Genomic DNA, 24335 nt, shown 5'->3' with positions numbered 1-24335 from the left:
GTGGTACATATATACAATGGAATATTACTCAGCCATAAGAGATGAAATATTGCTATCTGCAACCACATGGATGGACCCTGAAATAATCATGCTAAGCGAAATAAGCCAGACAGAAAAGGCTGAAAATCAAGTGATATCACTTATATGTGGGATATAAGCCTAAAAGCAACAAATGAACAGGACAAACAAACAGAGCCTCATGGACACGGACAATAGACTAGTGGTTACCAGAGGGGATGGGCAGAAGGGAAGGGGAAATAAATAATAAAATATTAAAGTTAATAAAAAATAAAATGATAAGAACTAAAAAAATACTATCCTCTTTTTTTATTTTTATCGTTTTTCTTCTTTGCTGTTCCAACTGGGTGTTTTCTGCTATCTTGTCTTTCAGATTGCTGATTTGATCCTCTGCTTCATCTAATCTGCTGTTGATTCCTTCTAGTGTATTCCTCATTTCATTTACTGCATTCTTCATGTCTGGTTTTTTTTTTGTTTGTTTTTGTTTTTTTTGTAGTTTATATGTCTTTTGCTTATTTTCTTTTTGGAAGTTCTCATTAAGTTCCTTGTGCATCTTTATAATCAATGTTTTGAACTCTGTATCTGATAGACTGGTTGCTTCCATTTCATTTATTTTTTTGGAGTTTTTTTCCTGTTCTTTCATTTGGAATGTTTTTTTCTCATTTTGGCTGTGTCCCTGTGTTTATTTCTTTGTAATAGTTAGATCTGCTACGTCAGGGGTCCCTAACCCCTGGGCTTCGAACCAGTACTGGTCCATTGACTGTTAGGAACCGGGCCATACAGCAGGTGAGCAGTGGGCAAACATGCAAGCTTTATCTGTATTTGCAGCCACTCCCCAGGGCTAGCATCACCACCTCAGCAAAATCTCAGATCATCAGGCATTAGGTTCTCATAGGAGCACCACTCCCTGGTGCCAAAAATGTTGAGGACCACTGTGCTATGTCTCCCAACTTGGCAGGGTGACCTTATGTAGTAGGTGTCCTCTACAGCCCGGTAACACAGTCTCCTTGATCACCTGAGCAGGGTGCTCCAGGAGAGTCCCATGTGTGGGTTGAGTGTACCATCCTGTTGTAGCTGAGCCATATTTGCTGTTAGCACATCAGTGGGTGGGACTGACCTTCAGTCTGACTGGCTGTGAGGAATGGCCACAAACAGAGTACAAGCTGCAGTGTTAGGGCTGACCCCATGGAGCAGGATTCACCCCAGTGGGCTCCAGTGTCTGCCAAGACCACCCTGTGGGTGTGCCATTTGTGGGGCTAATCAGGCTGTGTTCTTGTATTGTCTGAGGCTGGCCACCGGGTGTTTTAGTTCTGGAGCCTCTTGGGAGGGGCTTCAGTGCAGTCCTAAATCAGCCACTGCCTGTGACCAGCCACTCTCTAGTAGGAGTTACAAAGCAATCTACGATTTGGTAGATGCCTGTGCTGGACTTGGAGGTATATGGGAGAGGCCACGCTGCAATATAAGGCCAGATACCAACAGTACAGAGCCTGGAGCAGGTCAGAAAGACCCCAGGCACCCCAAGGTCTGCTGCCTCTTGCTGGCTGCTCATAGGCTCAGGTGCTGAAAGAGCCTCAGGCTTTCAGATTTGGCATCAGTGCTGATCCTGGGGCCACTCAGCAAAAGCCAAAGGGCACACCAAGACCAGCCGCTGCTGGCCTGGGGCCTACAGACTTTTGAGAGTTTTTCAAGAAAGGGTAGGTACAGCAAGGGCCAAGGCCAGCTGCCCACCACCAAAAGAGCCTCTGGATGTGTGCAAGTTGGGAAGGGCAGGGTCTCAGGGAGCTATCGGGGTGAAGTGAATGGAGTTCACTAGGCTAAACAGATTTATATTTGGCCATGTGGAAAGGACTCAACACACAAAAGATGGTGCCTGCCTGCCGGCTGTGTGAAAGGAGAGCTCAACACAGACAATGGCAGCTGTGCCCCCAGGCCTCGGCCCAAAGCCACACAACTCAGTTTCTCCCTGTATGTCTCTGACACCTCCCCAGCCACCATCCCTCCACAGGAACCCAGGGTGAATGTCTGTGAGTGAGTCTGTGCATGGGCCCTTTAAAAGATGCCTGAGTTTCCAGCTGCCTTCCATCTCACTTGGATAAACAGAATCTCCACTGATTTTCAAAGCCAGATATTGTGGGGGCTCTTATTTCTAGCACTGGTGCTCCAAGCTGCAGAGCTCAGTGTGAGGCTAGAGCCCATCGCTCAAGGTGGACCTCTCCAGGTGAGATATCCCTCCAGATTCTGATCTGCCACACATGGGAGTGCGGCCAGCCTGTTTCACTTCTCCATCCACCCTACCTATCTCCACATGGCTCCTTCTTTATGTCCTTATTTATAGGATTTCTGTTCAGCTAGTCCTGAGATGGTTCTCCAGGTTGTTTTACAATTTAGTTGTAATTCTGACATGGTCATGGGAGGAGGTGAGCACAGCCTTTACCTACTCTGCCATCCTGACTGGAACTCACTCAGGTCCTTCTTACCATGAAGCTATACTAGGGAAGTTGGATTCTCCACAAAGTATAGAGATTTGTAAATATGTAAAGGAATTCCCCCCCCTACACACACACACACAAAAATAACAAGTGTTGGTGAGGATGTGGAAAAATTGTAACCTTCCTACATTGCCGGTGAGATCGTTAATATGTGCCACTGTGGATAAGTTTGGCATTTCCTCAATAAGTTAAACACAGAATTACCACATGACTCAGCAATTCCACTCCTTGGTATATATACCCAACAGATATGAACACACATGTCCAAACAAACACATGTACACAATGTGAAATTTGGGATTTTTCAAATTATTGCAACTTTTCAATTATGTTTCCCTACCTTCTTAAACAGCATCTTTTGGCTACAATGGTAAAGCTACATGTCCCTATTACAAATGGATTCAGATGCTATGAATTTTCAAAGCCATTTTCCTATTTTCAAGCTCAGAGGGCCTTAAAGTACATCTTTTCCATTTTTTAAATCATTTCTTCTTGGTAAAGTGTACAGAATTTGGATTCAAATGAACCTAGATTCAAAATCTGACTTTGTCATTACTAAATTAATAATCCTGGACAAATCATTTAATTCTTTGAGCTTGTTTACTCAACTATAAAATGAAGATAACACCAAACCTTACAGTGTTACCTGGTATTAGGAAAAAAAATTGTTTATAACCACTACTGCCTCATAAGGAAAGTGAATTCTGCAAATGGTAGGCTTGTATTTTTTTTTCCATTGAGCATATACCTAGATGAAAAAAAAACATATACATATTAACACTATTTACAATAGCCAAAGGATAGAAACAACCCAAATGCCCATCGACTGGAGAATGGATAAACAAATATAGGCTATCCGTATAACAGAGCTTTATTCAGCTATAAAAAGGAATGAAGTATTGATACATGCTACAATATAAACCATCAAAAACTATGCTAAGTGAAAGAAGTCAGAAACAAACGACCACATATTGTATGATTCCATTTATAGGAAGTTTCCAAAATAAGCAAACCCATTGAGCTAGAAAGTATATTAGTGTTTGCAAGGGTATTGGAGGAGTGATGGAAGATACAGATTTTCTTGAAAAGATACAGGGGTAAAGAATTAGATAGTGATGATGGCTGCACAACACTGTGAATATACTTAATGTATTTAATGCCACTAAATTGTACACTTTAAAGTGGTTAAAATGATAAATTTCATGTGTATTTCACAATTAAAGAAAAACAGAAAAGGAATATACAAATAACAGGTTTAGAAACTCTAATTAATTTGTCCATTAATGTTCTCCGTTCCAGCATAAGGGTAATCTTTAAATGTTATGAAATTTCATAGGTGTGTATATATAAGCTTTTCCCATATTTGTTGCAAGAAACATATATGATTTATTAAATATCTTGTCTTATGTTATTTATTTTTAGTCTACAAGCACTTAAGGGTAGAACCTAGGTATTTCTGGGTTTATTAGACTCAGTATCAGTAGTATTTACTTGGGCAAATAAACATTAATCAGAATTTGTATGAAAATGTGAAGCTTTCCAAAGCATTTAAGAAACAATGGAGGACTGAACAAATCCCAGTCCGTTGTTTTAAATACAAACATATAAAAGTTCTAATGGAGATAAGAAATTACAAATTTGAGTAATAAAGCAGCAATATTTGAATAAATGTGCATTTTACCTTACTATGTTTAAATAGTGGTCTCTGTGTATTACTCGAACCAAAAGAAATTAAATCGAAATAAAAGTCACCATGTTCATGGGGGCTAAATTACTGGGGACTTCAGGAAATACTTCATTTTATTTGGCACTTATTTTTGCTTTATTAAATACAGTTCATTTTAAGGAGTTTAGATTTTAGAGGCAGAAAATGGCACCTGTTTCCATAATTCATCCCTCAAGTCACGCAGGGAACCATAGCTCCCACCCAGAATAATCAAGTAAACGTTTAGAATTCAGATGTCAGAGACAAATCATGGAAAACAGTAGTAAGTGGTTAGCAGTACGTTCATTCTACCTGATTCAAGTACTAAAGTGATATACTATTATATCACATAAGTCTGTAGCATTCAGTTGGTACTTAGCATGTGCTATTTTTTAATGGGAGTTGGAGGTAAATGCCTATAGTCTTCTAAATACATTCCTTGTCTTCGGGATATCTCAAAAGGTCTGTTCTATTTTCTATTTCCAATAATTGGCATAACTGAGTATAGACTCACATATCTGTCATCATCATGCTCAAAATATTCAAAGGATTCTCATGTTTATAAATAAGGATAAAGCACAAACTCCAAAGCATAGCAAAGCCCTCTGCAAGGAAATTCACACATGACTTTCCAATCTTATCTTACCATAACTCTTAGCTCAAAGCAGGTTCTTTATCCCTCTTTCTTCTCCCAGTAAGTTTTCTGTTACTTCTCTTATAATAACCAACACATTCTGCTTATAGTTCCTTGTTTAAAACTCAGAGTACTCTCTACTGGAGTATAAGCTCCTCAAAAGAGGAAACTGGTCTGGGTTCATTTGTTGGTCCCATGTGGGAAATAACAAATTGCTTTGTACAGAGGAATGATAAATGTTTATTAAAATGAAGATAATTTTTAAGGAATTCCTTAAAAAAGTAGTGATTTGTTGAGCATTAAAAAAATCCTGGGGGGAGAGAAAAAAATGGCATAGATGATAGAGGCTCTGTTCATCCTTCTGGCGACCAAATCAAAGATATGATGGAAACAAGGAGCAGCAGCAAGGAAAAAAATCACCTGGGATCTAGATGAACAAGCCATACAACTACGGAGAAATCCAAAAAAGCACACTGCAATGGCAGAAAGTAGGACTGGATGAGGATGCGGGGCTGAGTGAAACGGAGGTTGCGACAGCGGCAAACTCCTCTTAAAGGGGCCATGTCAGCAAGCGGATTTTCACGGACACGGACCTGCTCGCTCTGAGAACCAGTGCCAGTTTGGCTGCATGCAGGGGGCACCAGGGACTTACAGGGAAACATTTTCGGAGTGACAGCCAAGGTGAGACTCGCTAGGTACAGAAATGCCAGTGGTATCCATCGTTCCCTGTCGAGCTCTCCCCACTTCCAGTGCGACAGACACAAGGCCACCATAACTGTGACGTCATCAAACTGGATAACAGAGGTCACTGCATCCAGAGGATTCCCTGAAACCCCACCTCTCCCAACTCACAGCCCCCACCCAAGCCACATCCAAGTGTATCCTCAGTGAGTCAGGTGCTCCTTGCTGAGACTCACACTGGTAGAGGTAGCTGACCTCGGTTTCTGATGTCACCTTTTGAGGCAACTATAAGCAAAGCATCTGTGGATTGCTTGCTGAACTTAACAGGGGGCCCTACAGAGGCAGAGGCTTGAGCTAAATTTGGCCTGCAGCTGAACCCCTCTCAGGACTGTACCACTGGACACCTACTTCACAAATCCACACTAATGAGACCGGGAGACTTTAGAGCTTTCCTTCATACATAGAAATAGACACGGAAAGGCAGCCAAAATGGGAAGACAAAGGAGCAGAAACCATATGACGAAACAGAACAGAGATCCAGATATAATGGAGTCAAGTAACCTAACAGGTACAGAGTTCAAAACACTGGTTATAAAGATGCTCAATGAACTTTTGGGAAGTGTAGATAAATTCAGTGAGATATTCAACAAAGAGATAAAAAACATAAAAACGGAAGTAGTCCAAAAAAGGGAACCAGTCTGAAATGAAGAACACATTATCTGAGATGAGAAGAATATTAAATGGAATAAACAAATAAATGAACAAAGTGAATAAAGAAGAAGATCACATGCCCTATCTAGAGGACAGGACAGCCAATCAGGACACTCAATCAGAATGGCAAGAAAAAAGATGCCAAGACTATAAAAATAATTTAAGAAGGATAAGGGACACTATTAAGGCTCCAAATATTCATCTGATCGGCATAACAAAAGAAAACCAAGACGTTGAACAGCTGTCTGAAGAAATAATGATGGAAAACTTCCCTAACCTGGTAAAGGAAATGGACATAAAACCCCAAGAACCTCAGAAAATTCCAAAAAGCAGGGATCCAAAGAGGCCCACACCAAGACACATCATAATTAAAATGCCAAAGGTTAAATACAAACAAAAAATATTAAAAGCGGCAAGAGAAAAAAATAATTACATATAAAGGAACACCCATACGACCAGCAGCTGATTTCTCAAAAGAAACTATGCAGGACAGAAGGGCTTGGGAAAAAAATATTCAAAAGGATGAAGACCCAAGACATACAACCAAGAATAATTTATCCAGCAGAGCTATCATTTAGAGTTGATGGACAGATAAAGAGGTTCCCAGACAAAAATAAACTAAAGGAATTTATCACCACCAAGCCAGAATTACAGGAAATGTTGGAGGGACTTCTTTAAGAAGAAAAAACATGTATCAAAAACAGGAATAAAGAATGGTAACAACTACATTCCTATCAATAAGTACCTTAAAAGGAAAAGAATTAAGTGCTCCAACCAAAAGATAGAGTAGCTGAAAGGATAAGAAAACAAAACCCCTACATATGAAAAGGAAAGGAATGGGAAAAGATATTGCTTTGATGAACCTAGAAGGTATTTAAGTCAAACAGAGAAAGATAAACACCACATGATTTCACCTATATGCAGAATTTAAGGAATAAAAAGAACAAAGCAATGAAAAACAGACTCACAAATATAGTGGACAATTTGGTGATGGACAAAGGGGAGGGATGTTTGGGGGGCTGGGAGAATGGAATGAAGGATTAAAGAAGTACAAATTAGTAGCTGATGGATGGTCAAGGGGATGGGGAGCATAGCATAGGGAATGCAATTAGCATTAATACACTGGCTATGTGGAGGGTTAGGGGAGGGAGGGAGTAATTGGGGGGATCATTTTACTAACTATATAGATGTCTAACCAATGTACGGTATACTTGAAACTAATTAAAATTTAAAAAATAGAATAAATAAAAAAATCCCGAAGCCATTTAGTATCCTCAAATATTTCCCTTCTGTCTCTAAACTGAGATAGATGTTCAATTCAGTAAGCTGTGTTGAATGTACTATAGTCAGCCTATGAAAGAAATGTATTATTTTATACACTCAACAAGTAATAAGTCCAGTCAATTTAATATGAAGCATTCACTCTTAGTTCTTTATTTTTAGTAGATACTCAAAATACAGAAGGAAAATTCACAAATAGAATGTTTTGGTTTTGAATTTTGTAGGTATGTGAGGAAGGCAAGAAAGATGAGAGGTCGGCAAGTTCTCACCAACTCTACAGAAATTAACCAATATCAGAGGACTATAGAGTAGTGGTTACTAGTGGGGTGGGGGAGGAGCGGGGATGTAGACAGGTAAAGGGGGTTAAATATAGAGGAGTAGGGGGAAGGTGAAGTGGATAAAGGGGATCAGATATATGGTAGCTGAAGGAAACTGGACTTTGGGTGGTGAACACACAATAGAATATACAGATGTCAAATAGAATATAATGTACACCTTAAAATTAAATGATTGTGGAAATTAACCAAGCCTAGCTTCAAATCTCTAAATAACAGAGAATGAGCTGATTAATAATCTTAGTATTAAAAGCAGAAACATTTTTTAAATAGTGAAAGCAAAGATACCACATGCCTCCTGATAAAATGCGCTGAGAAAGACACATCACCTCATAGTCTTCCTAGCAAAATACACAAATCACAAAGAAACATCATACAAACCCAAATTAACTGGCCCGTGTTCTTCAAAAAATGGAAGGGAAAAAAAACAGCAAGGTGAACTGCTCCAAATTAAAAAGACATGACAATGAAATGTAATGTGTGTTCCAGAACTGGATCATTGACCAGAAAAGAAAGGAATTTTTGTCTCTCACTATAAAGGACTTATAAAGCAATTGGCAAAATGTGAAAGTCTACAGATTAGAAATAGTACTGTATCAATATTAATTTCTAATTTTGCTAACTATACTGAGGTTACATAAGAAAATATTCCTATTTTGGAGAAATACATATTGAAATATTTGGGGGTAAAGGAGCATCATGTCTGCAATTTACTCTCAAATAATTCAGAAAAATACAGAGAATGATAAAGTAAATGTGGTAAAATATTACCATTTGCTGAATCTGGGTGAAGGACATATGAGAATCTCTATACTATTTTTGCAAATTTTCTATAAAGTCTGAAATTATACTTTCTAACTTTTTTATTTTTAAATGTAGTAAAAAGGAGATTCTTTATCTCCTTGAAGACAGATCAAATTCATCTCCTGAGGTTATGGCTATAAAAAACATTCAAAAAATCATTCAATAAAATATTACATGAAATCAATGAGACAGCGACTAGAAAGTTGTTTTAAATAAATGTCATCTGTGGATATTTTTAAATATCATTAATAAAAACACCAAAACATCTTTTTTGTGTGAGAAGACTGAATTATTAGCCAAAATGTATATTATAGAATGTTAGAAATACAGTGTAAGGTTCATGGGAAGAGACTTACTGTCTTGTTCACATAAGCAGAACTTAGAACAGTTCTTAGCGCATGGTAATAGTAATCAGTAATAACTAATATTTGAGGAATTATGATGTCCCTGATACCATTGTAAGTGCTTTGTGTCCATTAACTCTAATCCTCACACGGCTCAAGAAATATTTGGTAAATGCTTTTTCAGAATAACAATTACAGTCAGTTCAGCAATCACATAACATGAGTTCCTAAAAAAATCACCAGGTTTGGCAAATTGTGCAATTTTGGACTCAGGAAAAAAATGAGGTTAGAAGCACAATACTCAAAAAACTTCTGTGACACATTTTTAAAAAGACAGAAACCTAATAAAAATGATGGCACAAATTTACATAGTGTATACATATTAAGTGATTAAGAAATACATAAATACAACAATAAATATGGCACTTTACCTTGAAAAAGACCTGAAGTTTGCTTGTGGAAGTGGGCATCAGAAGGGTTGCAGCTCATGAATTACTGTGAAGTGATGGAAGGAGGGTTATCTGAAATCGGATGGAAAATTGTAACAACAAATGTGGATGGATGTGGCTCATAACACAAGAAGTGAACTGAGGTAACTGGGAGATGTCTGAGCTGTGTGCATGCATATGTGAATATTTTAATACAACTCAGTTCAGCTTGATGCAGTTTCCTGCATTCACTTAGGGCAAACTCTTTTTATAAAGGACCAGATAGTAAATATTTTAGGTTTTCTAGGCCATTAGGTCTCTGTTGAAGCTATTCAACTCTGAGATTGTAGTACAAAAGCAGCCACAGATGATATAAACAAATGGGCTGGGGTGTAATCCAAAAGAACTTTATTTATAAAAATAGGCCACTATTTGTTGGCCATAGTTTGTTGACCCCTGACCTTGCAGACAAAATTCTGCACAAGCGAATTCAAATTCTCCTATGCTCAAATTGTTCCTTGATATGTCAATCTTGTTGGAACAAATTCACATTTTCAAAACAAGCATTATATCAGAACTAAGTTTGAAATGCTATCGAATAAACCAAAAAATAATTAATATAATTCAAATAAGCAAAATAACAAATCCAGTATCACTTGAAAATAAGATATTTTTGATTTTGGATTTTATACATCAAATGTGACCCAAAAGTCAACTGACTACTTCAAATGACCAAAATAAAGACAATTAAGGATAGATTTTGAATAATTATAGTCATTCTAGATTTGTACATTAAATTCTACACAATCTTTAAGAAGAGTGGGTAATACTTTTGACAGTGCTGAACTGAAATCATCAGGCTCATTCACAAAGGCACACATGGCACACATGGCTTTTACAAGACCATCAAGCCACAAATGTACTATAAGATGATTAAGTTCTAGAGATCTAATGTACAGCATGGTGACTACTTAACAATACTGTATTATATACTTGAAAGTTGCTAGAGAGTAGATCTTAAATGTTCTCACCACAACAGCAAAAAAAAAAAAAAAAAAGGTAATTATGTGAAGGATGTGTTAACTAATCTTACTGTGGTAATCATTTTTTAGATATATACATATCAGATCACCTTCTGTAAACTTTAAACTTATACTACATTATATGTCAATTATATCTCAATAAAGCTGGGAGAAAAAAAAACATACTAATTACAAAATGGTTATACAATATTTGTCCAGGAGTTGAGTTCAAAATTCTAAGTTGACTTCCTTCCAAATAGAAAACACTACTATAGACAAAAGTCCTTTGCTTAAGCTGTTACATCTCACATCTGGAATCCTCCTCCGGTCTTCTTTGTCAAAATTGTACCCATCCTCTAATGGCCAGATTCAAATGCTATCTCTCTATAACGCCTTCCCTGGACCCCACCAGAAATGTATTCATACTCTGAACTCCCACGGCAACTTAGTTTTACCTAGTGCTTCAAAACTATTTGTGCATATGTCTTATTTCCTCCGCTGTGTGGAAAATAAGACTAATCTTTGACCATACTAATCTTTAATCCCTCTGCCTGGACTACCCTTTTTCATAGCCACCCTTAACTGCTACCTCATATTTAAGGCCCAATTCAGATACCATCTCCTCTGTAAAACTTTCCTAGATATTCCCCAAATTGGGCTTTCTTTCATTTCTGATACCTACCACAACCAATATACCTCCTTTTTTGTACTGCTTTGTAACAGCTTATTTATTAACTCCTTCACCATATTAAGAATGCCTTAAGGAGGCAGGAATTTTGTCTTTTACCTTCTGCATACCCTAGCACAGTGCCTGACCCCTAGTTGATTCTCATTTATTTTATCAACTAATAAGGCATTCTCCCAAAATATGGAGCGTAGAATATACATATGAACACCACTGCCATACCAACGATTTTTTAAATAATTATTTTGTGGAACAGTTAACAAAAAAGCTGGACTATAGATACCAAGAACAGCTACTTCAAGCCAAAACTAAGACAAAGTCTCAGAGACAGAATCTGAAAATAGTGGCTACAGGGCCAAATTTACAGATCCTTTTCCCAGGGCAAAAAGCACAACTGGTGAGGTCTTTTCAGAAATATCATCTCCAATCATAAAAGGGCAGAAAAATAATACAACTGGATATAGTCATCTTCCAAAACAGAACATATCCTGAACCACAGTAATTACCAAACTTTCCATCAAAAAGTTTTTCTTTTCCAGTATTGGCAAAAGTATGCGTACATAATACTATGATGTCATATTAGCAACAAAACACCCGTATCCTAAACCATGTAAGTTTTAAAGCAAAAAAGATGTGCATACAATGAATAAAGAAACGTCCCCTCATCACTATCTTTCTCCCTACCCCCTAAAAGGAAATAAAATTTAAATATGATTGACACTCGCATAAGAAGGATTTTTTTTTTAAATAACTTTATATAACATCTAGTACAAGTTCATTTTGCAAATGACAAAGCGGATGCCTAGAAAGGATAAGCAATTTGTCCGAGGTCATACAATCAGTTAAGCAACAGAGCTACAACTAGAAAACCCTGGTTTGGCTCAGAGTTCCGTGTTCATTTCTCTAGAGCAGCAGTTCTCAAACTTTGAGTCTCAAGACTTCTTTAGGCTCTTAAAACATTTAAACATTAACAAAGACTCCAAAGAGCTTTAGTTTATTATCTTTTAAGAACCGCTGCTATAACCATATTGCCTCCTCCATAACAACTGCAGGATTTATCAATATCTATTAAACTTACTCCCCCATTTTACAGATGGAGGTTAAACACCTTGCATATCAGCTATCAAGCCAATTATAAGACAAGCATTAAGATACAGGTACAGGGATCCTACCTAGACACTCCTTTTATACTGCCCTGCTATATTCAACACTCCAAAAGGAAAATCTATGCATCATTTTCCAATGGCTTAAACCATTTAAACAGCTTCTGCCAATGTCCAAGAGGACATTCAAGGTCTGGGGGAAAAGATTTCATATAAACCCAAGAATTATTTGTATCCTGCCACATAATCTATAAGTTTATTCATACTCCAAAAGTGAAATAGGCACATAAATACACACAATTTCTTAGGGAAAAATTATTTCACACACCTATATCCATACAGAAATTCCTTTAAGTACTACATTTTTCTTATTTCTAGAAATGAAATATATAACTGAAAGCTCATGGCCATTTATACAAAGGGTTGCCAATAATGAGAACTGGCCTGATCAAAATTAAAACAGAAATGTCTTTCTTTTCACCCCAACCAATAATATAACCAAACAGCTGTTATTTAAATGCTTTCAAAACCCTTTATAACATTTGCATCTACTCCCCCTCCACGGGCCTGGCTTTATGCTTTCCAAATAGTGGTAATTCAAATATTTCACAGATTTAGGTTGGTATGCAATCGTGAACTACTACCCTAACAGTGACTTTCTAAGACATTTTCCCAACATCCTTCAATTTAGACAACTTCTGCCTTTTAAAATTTAAGACCAATAACAAGTAATACTGCTGAACTTTTCAAGTAATCAGTTGCCATAAGGATTAGAATGACAAATCACATCAAATCCCCAAGATCTCATGTGAAAATAAGTTAAAGTTCACCTGTCAATCAGAAGCTTATCTTTCATAATGCCAAAAATTTGAAGAAACAAGCCAATCGTATTTAAAATAAAACAAATAACAAAAAACAACCCTTTAAAAATAATAAAACCTTTAAAGACTGAGCCACTAATTTTTCAACGTGTGATTTAGTCAGGTCATCAGTTTTTTCATCATGGACTCCTAGAAATTTTCTTTTTTTTTTTTATAAACACAAGTAAAAATTAGAACTAATCAAGTGCTCTACAGAAGATCTGATGAAGAAAAAAATCTGGAACTACTGTGTAACATAAGTTTAATTAAAATACATAGAAGTGATCATATTACTTGTCTCACATTAGAAGAGAATCAAGAGTGATTTGGTATTGTGGGTTCAACTCACTCAAGTATTACCTGTCAGATTATCCTTTATGATTATGGCTTTAGATGAATGACACTTCGACCTGAGACAGTTTTAAACACCCACTTGGAGCTCTTTCATAGTAAATAGTCAGGGAGCATCGCGCTTTTTTAAATTAATTCTCTACATTTATATATGTGGTTCTTTACAAGGGGTTTTTCACATAGCTTAAACACTCTCCTAGAATTAAATGTTTCAGTTATTTTATCATCTCATTTGAACATAAGAGGCAAAATATTATAAACAGCTACAAACTCAAAAACCTACAACAAATGACCACAACAGTAGCTAACATGAGTTTCTTCCATTGTAGTACTTGGGCTAAATTAAAGTGGTCATAATCATGCTAGATCTGGCAGCTCAAGGAGGCATTAATACCTTGTGGTTAAGAACATAAGCTCTGGAGTCAAGACTGGGTTCAATTCCAGCTCCATCGATTACAAGTTGTATAACTTTAGTCAAGTTCTCTGATCTCTCTGTGCCTCAGTTTCCTCATCTTCTGTAAAATTAGGAATACCAAGTACTACCCAATAGGGTTTTGAGAATTACATACAGTAAAGGTCAACAATAATCACTCAATTTTAGTTATGATTATTACTATTACCGCCAAGATCTACAAAAATTCAAGGCCCATAAGGAAAACTGACCCTGGCATAAAATAAATAATTCAATTCAGAAAGTCTCTACATAGTTACTCTGTTCACTCCAAAGGAGAAAATCCGTTCAGAATACTCTATAGTTTTAAATGCAGATTTTGTGAAGGATAGTAAAATCTAGAGGTGCTATTTAACTGTAAGGTAAACCCTTCATGTAGAGGAACATGAGTGCCTGATAATAATCAGCCAATGAGTTGTACTGGTTACTTCTATGTGCTCAATACCCCATAAATAATAGTTTACTGTACTTGAGCCAATTAACACATTTAGAAACCAAGGCCACAATCTTTACACAACTAGGGATCTACAATCTAAGAACTAAAGTTGATTTTTTTCCTCAAGGTAAGGAAAGCATCTATCTACTGCTTGTTAATGCAGAAAAATAAGCATAATAAGTATCGCAGGCTCATTCCCAAATTCTACATGCTAGCTAGAGTGCCCTAAAAACATATAACATCCTAATAGTTACTCAAAGGCACATTTTGCCAACTATGAATGCAATTCTGATCTATGCTCCCTGTAATCTTCATTTTACCACTAGGCGACAAGGATACATCACAGAGTAGAAAAATTACTTAATTCACAAGGGATGAAAAGTCAAATGTCAAACTGCCTGAAAAGCAAGCCAGCCACCTGTGTAAAAGTGGTATACATTTCATATTAACAACTCATATTTTTAGACACTCAAGAGGTAAATCAGAAGCGCAAGAGAAAAACAGCTTCAACCTAATAATCGTGCTTGATTGTTAAGAGGCGGCCTGCCAGGCACAGCTTCCCTTGCAATAAATCTTACTTCCCATCAACCCATGTTAACCTGCGCCTCCATTCACAATGGACTAAATAAATAAAAACAGGATCTAATTACTTCTACTTGAAATTTGCCCAGAAATTGGAGAAACATTTGAGATCTGCCTTACCACCCATTAAAGCTGGTCTTCACAAAAAGTAGTATCCTGGGGTCCTCTGGAAGCAAAACCCTGCGTTAGTATCCCCTTGCCTAGAGGTAAATCCAAGGATACCCTTCAGGATCTGGAGTATAACTTGCCAGGGATATAAATACCTGGCAAGACTCACTAGTTCACCGCCCCCGCCCCCCCCTCCAAAAAAAGAAGAAAATTAAAAAGGGCTTGTCACTAGGGGCTGCAGAAAAAAAAAAATTCCGCAAAGAAGGGGTACTACTTCCCGTCTCCAGCATTCTAAATGCCACTAAATCGTCCCAGGATCTCGCGTCCTCCCTCCCTCCCGCCCCCTCCCCCTCTTCCCACCCCCCCCTCCTTTCCCACCCTCCCACCCGCTTCTTCCTCACGCAGTTTCTAGGCCCAAAGATTAGGAAGGATGACCGGGATACCAAAAACCGCTTCCGACTTCAGGGGTCTCCATGTCACAGGCATCAAAGAATAAACAGAAGAAGCCAACTAAGCTTCACCAGTTAGGGGAAGCTGAAGGAAGCGCCCGACACGCCAGGCCGCGCCCCCCCACCGCCACCGCCACCGCCACCGCCACCGCCACCGCCACCCCCACTCCAAGCTGGAGCCTACCGCCGAGTTTACCCCGAAACCTTTCTCACCTAAAGAGAAAACGATGCCTCTTTCCGCTAAGCAACAGACAGGCTTGACCCACCAAGCCAAAGCTTTCCCAAACACCCAACTCAGAGGCGCGGAGGCCCAGACCGCTAGGACCCGTGAGACGGGGTTGCGTTTTACCTCATGGGCTCAGCAGTCATGTTTTCGCTACAACGCCTTGTCGGCTTCAGCGACCGAAGGGCGCCGCTCTGCGCTGCTCGGCGCACGGTTACGATAGAAGTGCACTGAACTCTTAGTCGTCACTATAGCTGGTGCTGGATCCTCCCCACAGCTCAAAGGCCTCTACCACTGCCACCGCTGCAGGAGCCGCGGAAACAAAGCGACGCTGCCGCCGCCGCCATTTTGTTGGGCCGAGGCTCAGGCAGGAGAATTGGCGCGTCCTCCCTCTTCCTCTTTCCGTCATCCATTGGCTACCTCCTCCTCAGCGCAGATTCTTATTGGCTACGGAAATTCACCTTCTTTGGGGGCCTGTTGCTAAGGCGGTCTACGTCATTTGATCCTCTCCATCTTTTCATAGGGGGTCCAATTAGTCCCATTGACCTGAAAGCGCTAGTGACTATTTTAACTTTATTTTTAAAATGCTTTTTGATCCCTCCTCTTTTGTTGACATATTGACAAAATAACATCAACTTACATTTATTGAGAATTTACTATATGCCCAACTATACTAATTTTTACCTGGATTACCTCATATAATTCTTATACCCTTTGAGGCAGACAGCTGCTTGTTACCTACATTTTCCGGATGAGGAAACCATGACACAAAGACCCACAGTAGTGGAGTCGAGATTTAGACCAGACACCACACTTTTAACTGCTAATATACGGTGATCCTACATATTTTCTTTCCGACATTAAAGGTTATCCTCAAGTGCTTTGCTTTCCTAGATGTTCTCTATATAATATTCAGCATGCCATAAATACATGTATGTATTTATATATGTGCCATAAATACATGTGTGTATATATATTATATAAATATATAAAATTTAAGACCAACTTGAGATCTGCATACAATTCCTTCAATGTTGAATAAACTCTAAACTGCTTCTTAAAACAAACACACACACCACATTTCCCGAATCTGATGTGATGTTTACCTCACAAACCAACCAATCTAGGTCTATGTCCTCATTACAGAGATTTGGCTGGATGATCTCTGATTTCATGGTCTATAATTTAATTATCAATTGGTAATCGCTGCAAGTAGCAAATCAGTTCTCTAAAATCGAATCGTTTCAAATTTTATTTCCAACTGTATTCTACCGTACTTGTTTTAGTTAATTCTATCTGCTTTTTCTTGAAATTTACAAGTGCTCTTGTTGTGTTTAGGTGACAGAATTTCTGCTTTCTGTCGGAATAGCAAGTGATGGATGGGCCTTTTCTGAATGGAATACTTTGATAATCTGATGGGCTCAGGTAATTTTTTATTCAAGAGAAGTTTATACACATTTCAAGTTATCTTTCAAAGGTTCAGGTACCATTGCCAACTGTAGAAACCAGTCTTATGTTTCTGGTATACTGATTTACTTGTCTTCCACACGTTAAGTAGCACTTAAACGTACAATTTAGAGAAGTTATATTTTCCTCCCTGGTAAATGCGATTGATTTGAAAGGAGATCTATTTCATTACAAAACAGCACACAACTTTTAAATTAGCTCTTGGTGACAAGACTTCTTAAGACTAAGCAGCTTTAAGTGACAAATTCCACAAATAGAGAAACAATAACAAAATTATAATCACAGAATTTTAAAAATATACAATAACTCAACATAATTGTTAATTATAAAAAAGAGAATTCCTTTGCTTTTAAAGGATGACTATCAAAGTTTTACTGATGTAGGTATATTACTTTGAACAGATGAATCTCAATGAGTTTCCTTCAGCTGTATTTTAGAAGAAAGTCACTGGTACACGTGTCTCACATTATTCGAACTGCCACAGAAATCAACATAGAACCTTTTATTGAACTCTTGAACATAAGTATGTAATTTGAAAATTTGCTTATTTGCTTTGGAAGAAAGACAAATGACTTAAGAGAGCAAGTTGGACAAGACAATGGGTACTCACTCTACTAATTGTTAATAAACACTATCGCAAAATCTATTTTATGTCAAAATCATAATGCTATGGAAATATTTGTGAAATGTTAAATGCATATATCCTTAATCCAGAAATTTAACTTATAGCAATTGACCCAAGAGACACACTCTACAAGTGAAAAATAAGACATCCATAAGATTATTCTCTGCAGCATTGTTTGTCACCTCACAGCTTTGGAAACAACATAGATATTCCTCAATAGGGAACTGGTTAAATAAATTATGCTATACATACAAACAAATACCATGTAGCTCCTGAATATATATTTTTCCAAAATCAATTGCGTTTCTATGCACTAATGAAGACGAATCCAAAAAAGAAATTAAGAAAACAATCCCATTTAGTGTAGCATCAAAAAGAATAAAATACTTAGGAATAAATTTAACCAAAAATATAAAAGACTTGTACATTGAAATCTATAAAACATGGCAAAAAAAAATCAAAGAAAATGCAAATAAATGGAAAGATATCCCATCCTCATGGATTAGAAGATTTAATGTTAAAATGTCTATATTAGCCAAAGGGATCTAGATATTCAATGAAATGTCTATCAAAATCCCAATGACATTGTTTGCAGAAATAGAAAATAAAATTCTAAAATTCACCATAAACGCTCAAGGGATCTTGACTAGCCAACACAATCTTTTCTGGGTTTTTTTCTGTTGTGGTTTTTTACTTTCCTTTTCTTGCTTTTTAAATTACATTTATTAGGGTAACATTGGTTAATAACATTGTATAATTTTCAGACATCCAAGATTATAATTTGACATCTTTGTCACCCCCAAAGTCTAGTTTCCTTCTGTTACCATATATTTAATCCCCTTTACACACTTTGCCTCCCCCCATCCCTTTTTCCTTCTGTTAGCCACAGTTCCATTGATCATAACAATGAGTTTGTTTTTGCTTTTGTTTGTTAATTTGTTACTTTGTTTTATATTACACATATGAATGAAATCATATGGTTTTCGTCTTTTTCCAAGAAAACACAATCTTGAAAAAAAGAAAAGAAGAGCAAAGTTGGAAACCACATGTATCCTGATTTCAAAACATACTACAAAGCAACAATAATCAACACAGTGCGGTATTAGCATAAAGACAGATATACAGATCAATAGAATGGAAAACAGAATCCAGAAATAAATGCTTGCATATATGACTGTTGACCCTGAGAATAAATGTACCTATTAAGAAGGACTCCTGGTAAATAATTGGGTTCAAATTTATAAACAGAGTCTAGCAGCTGTTGCTAGACAGAGGCCTATTATCCTGGTTGTGCTTCAGGGAAGAGCTGCACTGAATGGCCTGCTTCTTGCACTGTGTTTCTGTCATCTGAGTCAACCCTTATAAAGGAGCTCTTAGGCTCATAAACCAACCAATGGGCTGAAGAGTTTCCCTAACTAGTCGTAGCTGTGCAGCTATATTGTCATTTGCATCTTTACTGACCACTCAGAGTGGTTGCTTTTCAACCAATCAGGACAGTGTTTTTAGACCCAATCAAACCGTGAGGATTTGGAATTCTCAATTGCATGAAAATGGATCAATCAGGGACCAGGGGCAGGAACTTTTCTCTATGTAATCCAGTTTCACCTCTCTGCAGAGAGAACTTTCAGTTTTCAGAGAAGACTCTGTTCCCCAGCTGTAGCTGCAACACTGGCTGAAGCTGTGACACCGGAGCTGTGGCACTGGAGCTGTAACAATAGAGTGGTTTCACCTGACCTGCTTCTCCCAAGCCACATTGCCTGAGTGGTCTTTCACAAGCCGCTATGGCTGTGCTGTTTCGCACCTGAGCTTTTTCATATCCATGCTGTTCCACAGCCAAGCCATTTCACTATTCACCTGTTTTCACTGAGTAAAGTTTTTCCTTCACCATATCCCAAGTTGGGGACTCCTGTTGGTGTTGAATTGATGAAGATAAATTTCAGTTAACATGGCCAAATGATTTTCAACAAGGGTCCCAAGACAATGAAAAAAAGACGCTTGCAAAAGAGCAAAGTTGGACCCTCAACTTACATCATATATGAAAATTACCTCAAAATGGATTAAAGACCTAAACCTATAAAATTCCTAGAAGAAAACATAGGAGGAAAACTTCAGGGCATAGGATTTTGCAATGTTTCTAGGATGTGAGACCAAAAGCACCGGCAACATAAGTAAAATAGACAAATGGAACTATATCAAACTTAGAAACTACTGCACATTAAAGAAAACTATCAACAGAGTGAAAGGGAAACCTTTGGTGGGTGAAAATATTCGCAAATCATATATCTTGTAAGACTTAATATCCATAATATATAAGGAACTTCTACAACTCAGCAATGAAAAACAAATAACTTGATTTAAAAATGGGCAAAGGATTTGAATAGACAATTCTCCAAAGAAGATATACAAATGGCCAACAAACATATCAAAAGATGCTCCATGCCACTAATCATGGGAAATTCAAATCAAAACCACAATGAGATATTATCTCATGCCTGTTAGAATGGCTATCATCCAAAAGTCTTGGAGGTTAATAAAAAGAAACCCTTGTACACTGTTGGTACTAATAAAATAATATCATACTTGACTATTATCAAATGGTGCAGCTATTATGAAAAACAGCATGGAGATTCCTTAAAAAGTTAAAAACAGAATTACCATATGATCCAGCGATTCCAATTCTGGTTATATACACCAAATAATTGAAAGTGGGGTCTCAAAGAGATATTTGCACAATGATGTCAATTTTGCCATTATTTACAATAGCCAGGAGCTGGAAGAAACTAGTTTCCATCAATAGATGAATAAATAAAGGAAATGAGGTACACATATGTAATGGAATAATATGCAGCCTTAAAAAAAATGGAAGTTCTTTCACATGCTACGACATAGATGAACCTCAAGGATATTATGCTAAGCAAAATCAGCCAGTCACAAAAGTACAAATACTATATAATTCCACTCATATATGAAGTATTTAAAGTAGTCAAAATCACAGAAAAAAAAAAACTAGGAAGGAGATTTCGGAAACATGGTCAAGTGAGAGACATCCGCAGATCTCTACCCTTGAAACAACAATAAGCTGAACATCTAAAACTCAACAAAAACACCCAAAGTGCACACCAGCAAGTCTGAGTCTGGGATATGCACACAAGAGCTACCACAGGTCAGAACCCTGGATGTCGGGTAGTGGACTGGGAGAAATAAAAAAGCAGCCTGACTCAGCCACTGGAACTCACTGAAGCAGGAGGGCGGAGGGGAGAAGGAGCGGTGAGTTCCAGGAATGGCCCTGCCTGGGAAAGCTGTGAGCTCCCTGTGGCCGGCAGCAGGGCCCAGTCATCAGGGCAGAAAGCAGAGAAGTGAAGATGGCAGAAAAACAGCAGTTGATTGATTTTTAACACCCGCATTTGTAAAACCAAGGCTGAGCTATAGCCCCCATCCCTCAACCCAGAGGAACCATCCCCCCATACACTCTGAGACAGAACACCACAGAGCCCCAGGGGAATCTGAGAAAAACACTACCAGAAACTGTTGCTAACACTGACAGGAACAGAAACTAAGGGTGATTAAATAGCTATAAGAAAATAAAAAGGCATTTTTATGGCTTTATATAAAGCAGGGATCCAAGAGGATTAGACGCCACCTACTAGAAACCAAAAGAAAAACGCCTTCTTTGCAACAGGCTAAAGGGAGACCTTTATATAATAAATCTTCTTTCTTGGCGGGGGGAAGCAGAATACTTCCATTAATGTCTAGGCGGAGAAATAGTCCATTAAACACCATGAACAATCAAGGTATAAGGCATCTAAGAAAGAAAGAGAAAAATCTCCAGAAAATAAGCTTACAGACATAGAAATATGTGACTGAAATGACAGAGAATTTAGGATGGTACTTCTGAAAAAACTCACTGAATTCCTAAATGAAACATATCAACAATTTCAGGAATTGAAAAAACACCTAGATGAGCAGAGCAAGGAGATTGAAATCCTCAAAAAAAAAAAAAAAGAATAGGTCTTCTAGAGATAAAAAACACACTCAAGAGTTTAAAAATGAAAAAGCAAGCTTGGGAAATAGAGTCGAACACATGGAGGAAGGATCAGTGATATTGAAGACAGAAATATAGAAATAAATCAGAAAAAAGAAGAGAGAAACCGAAGAATAAAAAAGAATGAAAGAGAAATTCAAGAACTAGCTGATACCATCAGAAGAGGAAACATAAGAATAATGGACATTATCAAAGGCTAGGAAAAGGAGCAGGGACTAGAAAGCATTTTGAGAAAAACAGTTAACGAGAATTTCCCAAATCTAAGGAATGAGCTGGAGTTTGAAATTCAAGAAGTCAACAAAACACCAATTATCTCAACCCAAAAAGACCTTCACCAATACACATTGTATTAAAATTATCAAAAATCAACGACAAGACAGAATTCTCAGAGCAGCCAGGGAGAAGAAAGCAGTAACTTATAAAGGAAAACCCATTAGTTTATCGTAACTTCTCGGCACAAACCATAAAAACCAGAAAGAAATGGAATAAAATATTTAAACTATTAAGCGAAAGATACTGCCAGCTTAGAATAACATATCCAGCTAGCTCTCCTTTAGATACAAAGGAGAAATTAAGACTTTTCCAGACATACAAAAATTGAGGGTATTCTCCGCTACGAAGCCTGCATTACAGGAAATACTAAAAGGGATCAGCTCACCTAAAACAAAATGACAAAAAAAAAAAAACCATAATTAAGAGTAAAGTGACTATCAGGCAAATAGAAAGAGAGGAGTGCAATCTTTACTAAGAATAGGACATTATAAGCTTAAATAATAAGAAGAGAATTGCTATAGCAAGATAGTAATGAATGTTCAGCATACATAGGGACAAATCGAAATAACAATGACTAAAAAGGTAAGGATTCAAAGATCCAATTTCTCAAAGGGAAATGGAGATAAGGCAAATGCAGAAGAAATGATACAACTGTATATACATAACTATCTTTTACATATTCATAATGGTAACCACACACCAAAGATTCAAAACTGAAGTATAGAACATAAAACAAGAAGAAACAGAGGCAAAACCCATAAAAGACAACAAAAATAAAAAACAAAAATAAAAATAAAAAAAACCAGACACGGCTATAAGAATAAAAAAACCAAATACGGCTATAAGAAAATCTCATATTTCAATAATCACCCTGAATATAAATGGATTGAACTCACCAAAAAAAGGCACAGAGTTGCGGAATGGATCAAAAAACAAAACCCAATCATATGCTGCCTCCAGGAGACACATCTCACCTCCAAAGACAAATATAGACTCAAATTGAAAGGGTACAAAATGATATTTCAAGTAAATGGCATTCAGAGAAAAGCAGGAGTAGCAGTACTAATATCAGATGAAACAGACTTCAAAATAAAAAAGGTAAAGAAAGATATTGAGGGACACTTCATAATGATAAAGAAAATCATGCACCAAGAAGACATAACACGTATTAATATCTATGCTTCCAATCAGGGAGCCCCGAAATATGGAAAGCAATTACTAACAGAACTAAAGGGAGAAACAGACCAAAACACTATCGTAGTAGGGGACTTAAATACCCCATTGTCAGATATGGACAGATCATCCAAAGGGAAAATAAATAAGGAAATGACATCCTTAAATGACATATTAGACCAAGTGGACATAATTGACGTATACAGAGCCTTCTATCCCAAAATAGCTCTTCTCTAGTGCACATGGAATATTCTCAGGAATCGAGCACATACTGGGATACGGAAATAGCCTCAACAAATATAAAACGGTTGAAATCATACCAACCATATTCTCTGATTATAATGCTTTGAAAATAGATATCAACTGCAAAAAGAAAGCAGGAAGAACCATGAATACATAGAGATTAAACAACATGCTACTGAAGAATAACCGGGTCAGGGAAGAAATACGAAGAGAGATCAAGAGATATATAGAAATGAATGATAATGATAGTACAACATATCAAAACTTTTGGGACATGGCAAAAGTGGTCATAAAAGGAAAGTTCATATCATTACAGGCCTATCTCAGAAGACAAGAACGAGCCCAAATAAACAACCTAACACTTCAACATAAAAAACTAGAGAAGGAAGAAAGATGAAGCGTAAAGTCAGCAGAAGGAAAGAAATAATCAAAATTAGAGCAAAAATAAATGAAATTGAAAACAAACAAAAAAAATAGAAAAAATAAATGCAACAAAGAGCTGGTTCTTTGAGAAGATTAATAAAATTGAAAAACCCCTGGCTAGACTCACTAAAGAAAAAGGAGAAAGGAAAAAAATAAAGAAAATCAGGGATGAAAGGGGAAATTATGATTTATATCACAGAAATGCAAAGGATCATGCAAGAATACTATGAAAAAGTATAGAACATCAAATTTAAAAACCTAGAAAAACTGGACCACTACTTAGAAAAATACAACCTTCCTAGACTGAATCAAGAAGAACTGGAAAATCTAAATAGACCAATTAGCAATATGGAAATGAAAACAATCATCAGAATCCTACCAAAGGAAAA

The 24335-nt window shown here is 37.2% G+C and overlaps 1 protein-coding gene across 8 annotated transcripts in view; it reads right to left on the bottom strand.

Moving 5' to 3' along the window:
• ATRX (ATRX, chromatin remodeler) overlaps positions 1-16114 on the bottom strand; it is a 262193-nt gene extending 246079 nt beyond the window's left edge. For 2 of the 8 annotated variants that reach the window (XM_011384949.2, XM_011384950.2), the window contains exons 1-2: positions 15827-15990; positions 9434-9523 (exon numbers count right to left, since the gene is read on the bottom strand). Coding sequence is in view for 4 of the 8 variants with exons in the window: in XM_011384940.2 (XP_011383242.1) it covers positions 15827-15846 (20 nt within the window). In the remaining 4 variants the exon portion in view is untranslated. Of the gene's footprint in view, positions 1-9433; positions 9524-15826 lie in introns of all 8 variants that reach the window. The other 6 variants (XM_011384940.2, XM_011384947.2, XM_011384941.2 and 3 more) reach the window with 4 other exon arrangements.
• Positions 16115-24335: the final 8221 nt, after the last annotated feature.

Source organism: Pteropus vampyrus, unplaced genomic scaffold (assembly GCF_000151845.1).
Source record: "Pteropus vampyrus isolate Shadow unplaced genomic scaffold, Pvam_2.0 Scaffold635, whole genome shotgun sequence".
Taxonomy (NCBI): Eukaryota; Metazoa; Chordata; class Mammalia; order Chiroptera; family Pteropodidae; genus Pteropus; species Pteropus vampyrus.
The sequence above is the reverse complement of the archived record's forward strand: the minus strand, read 5'-3'. Positions and strand labels throughout refer to the sequence as shown.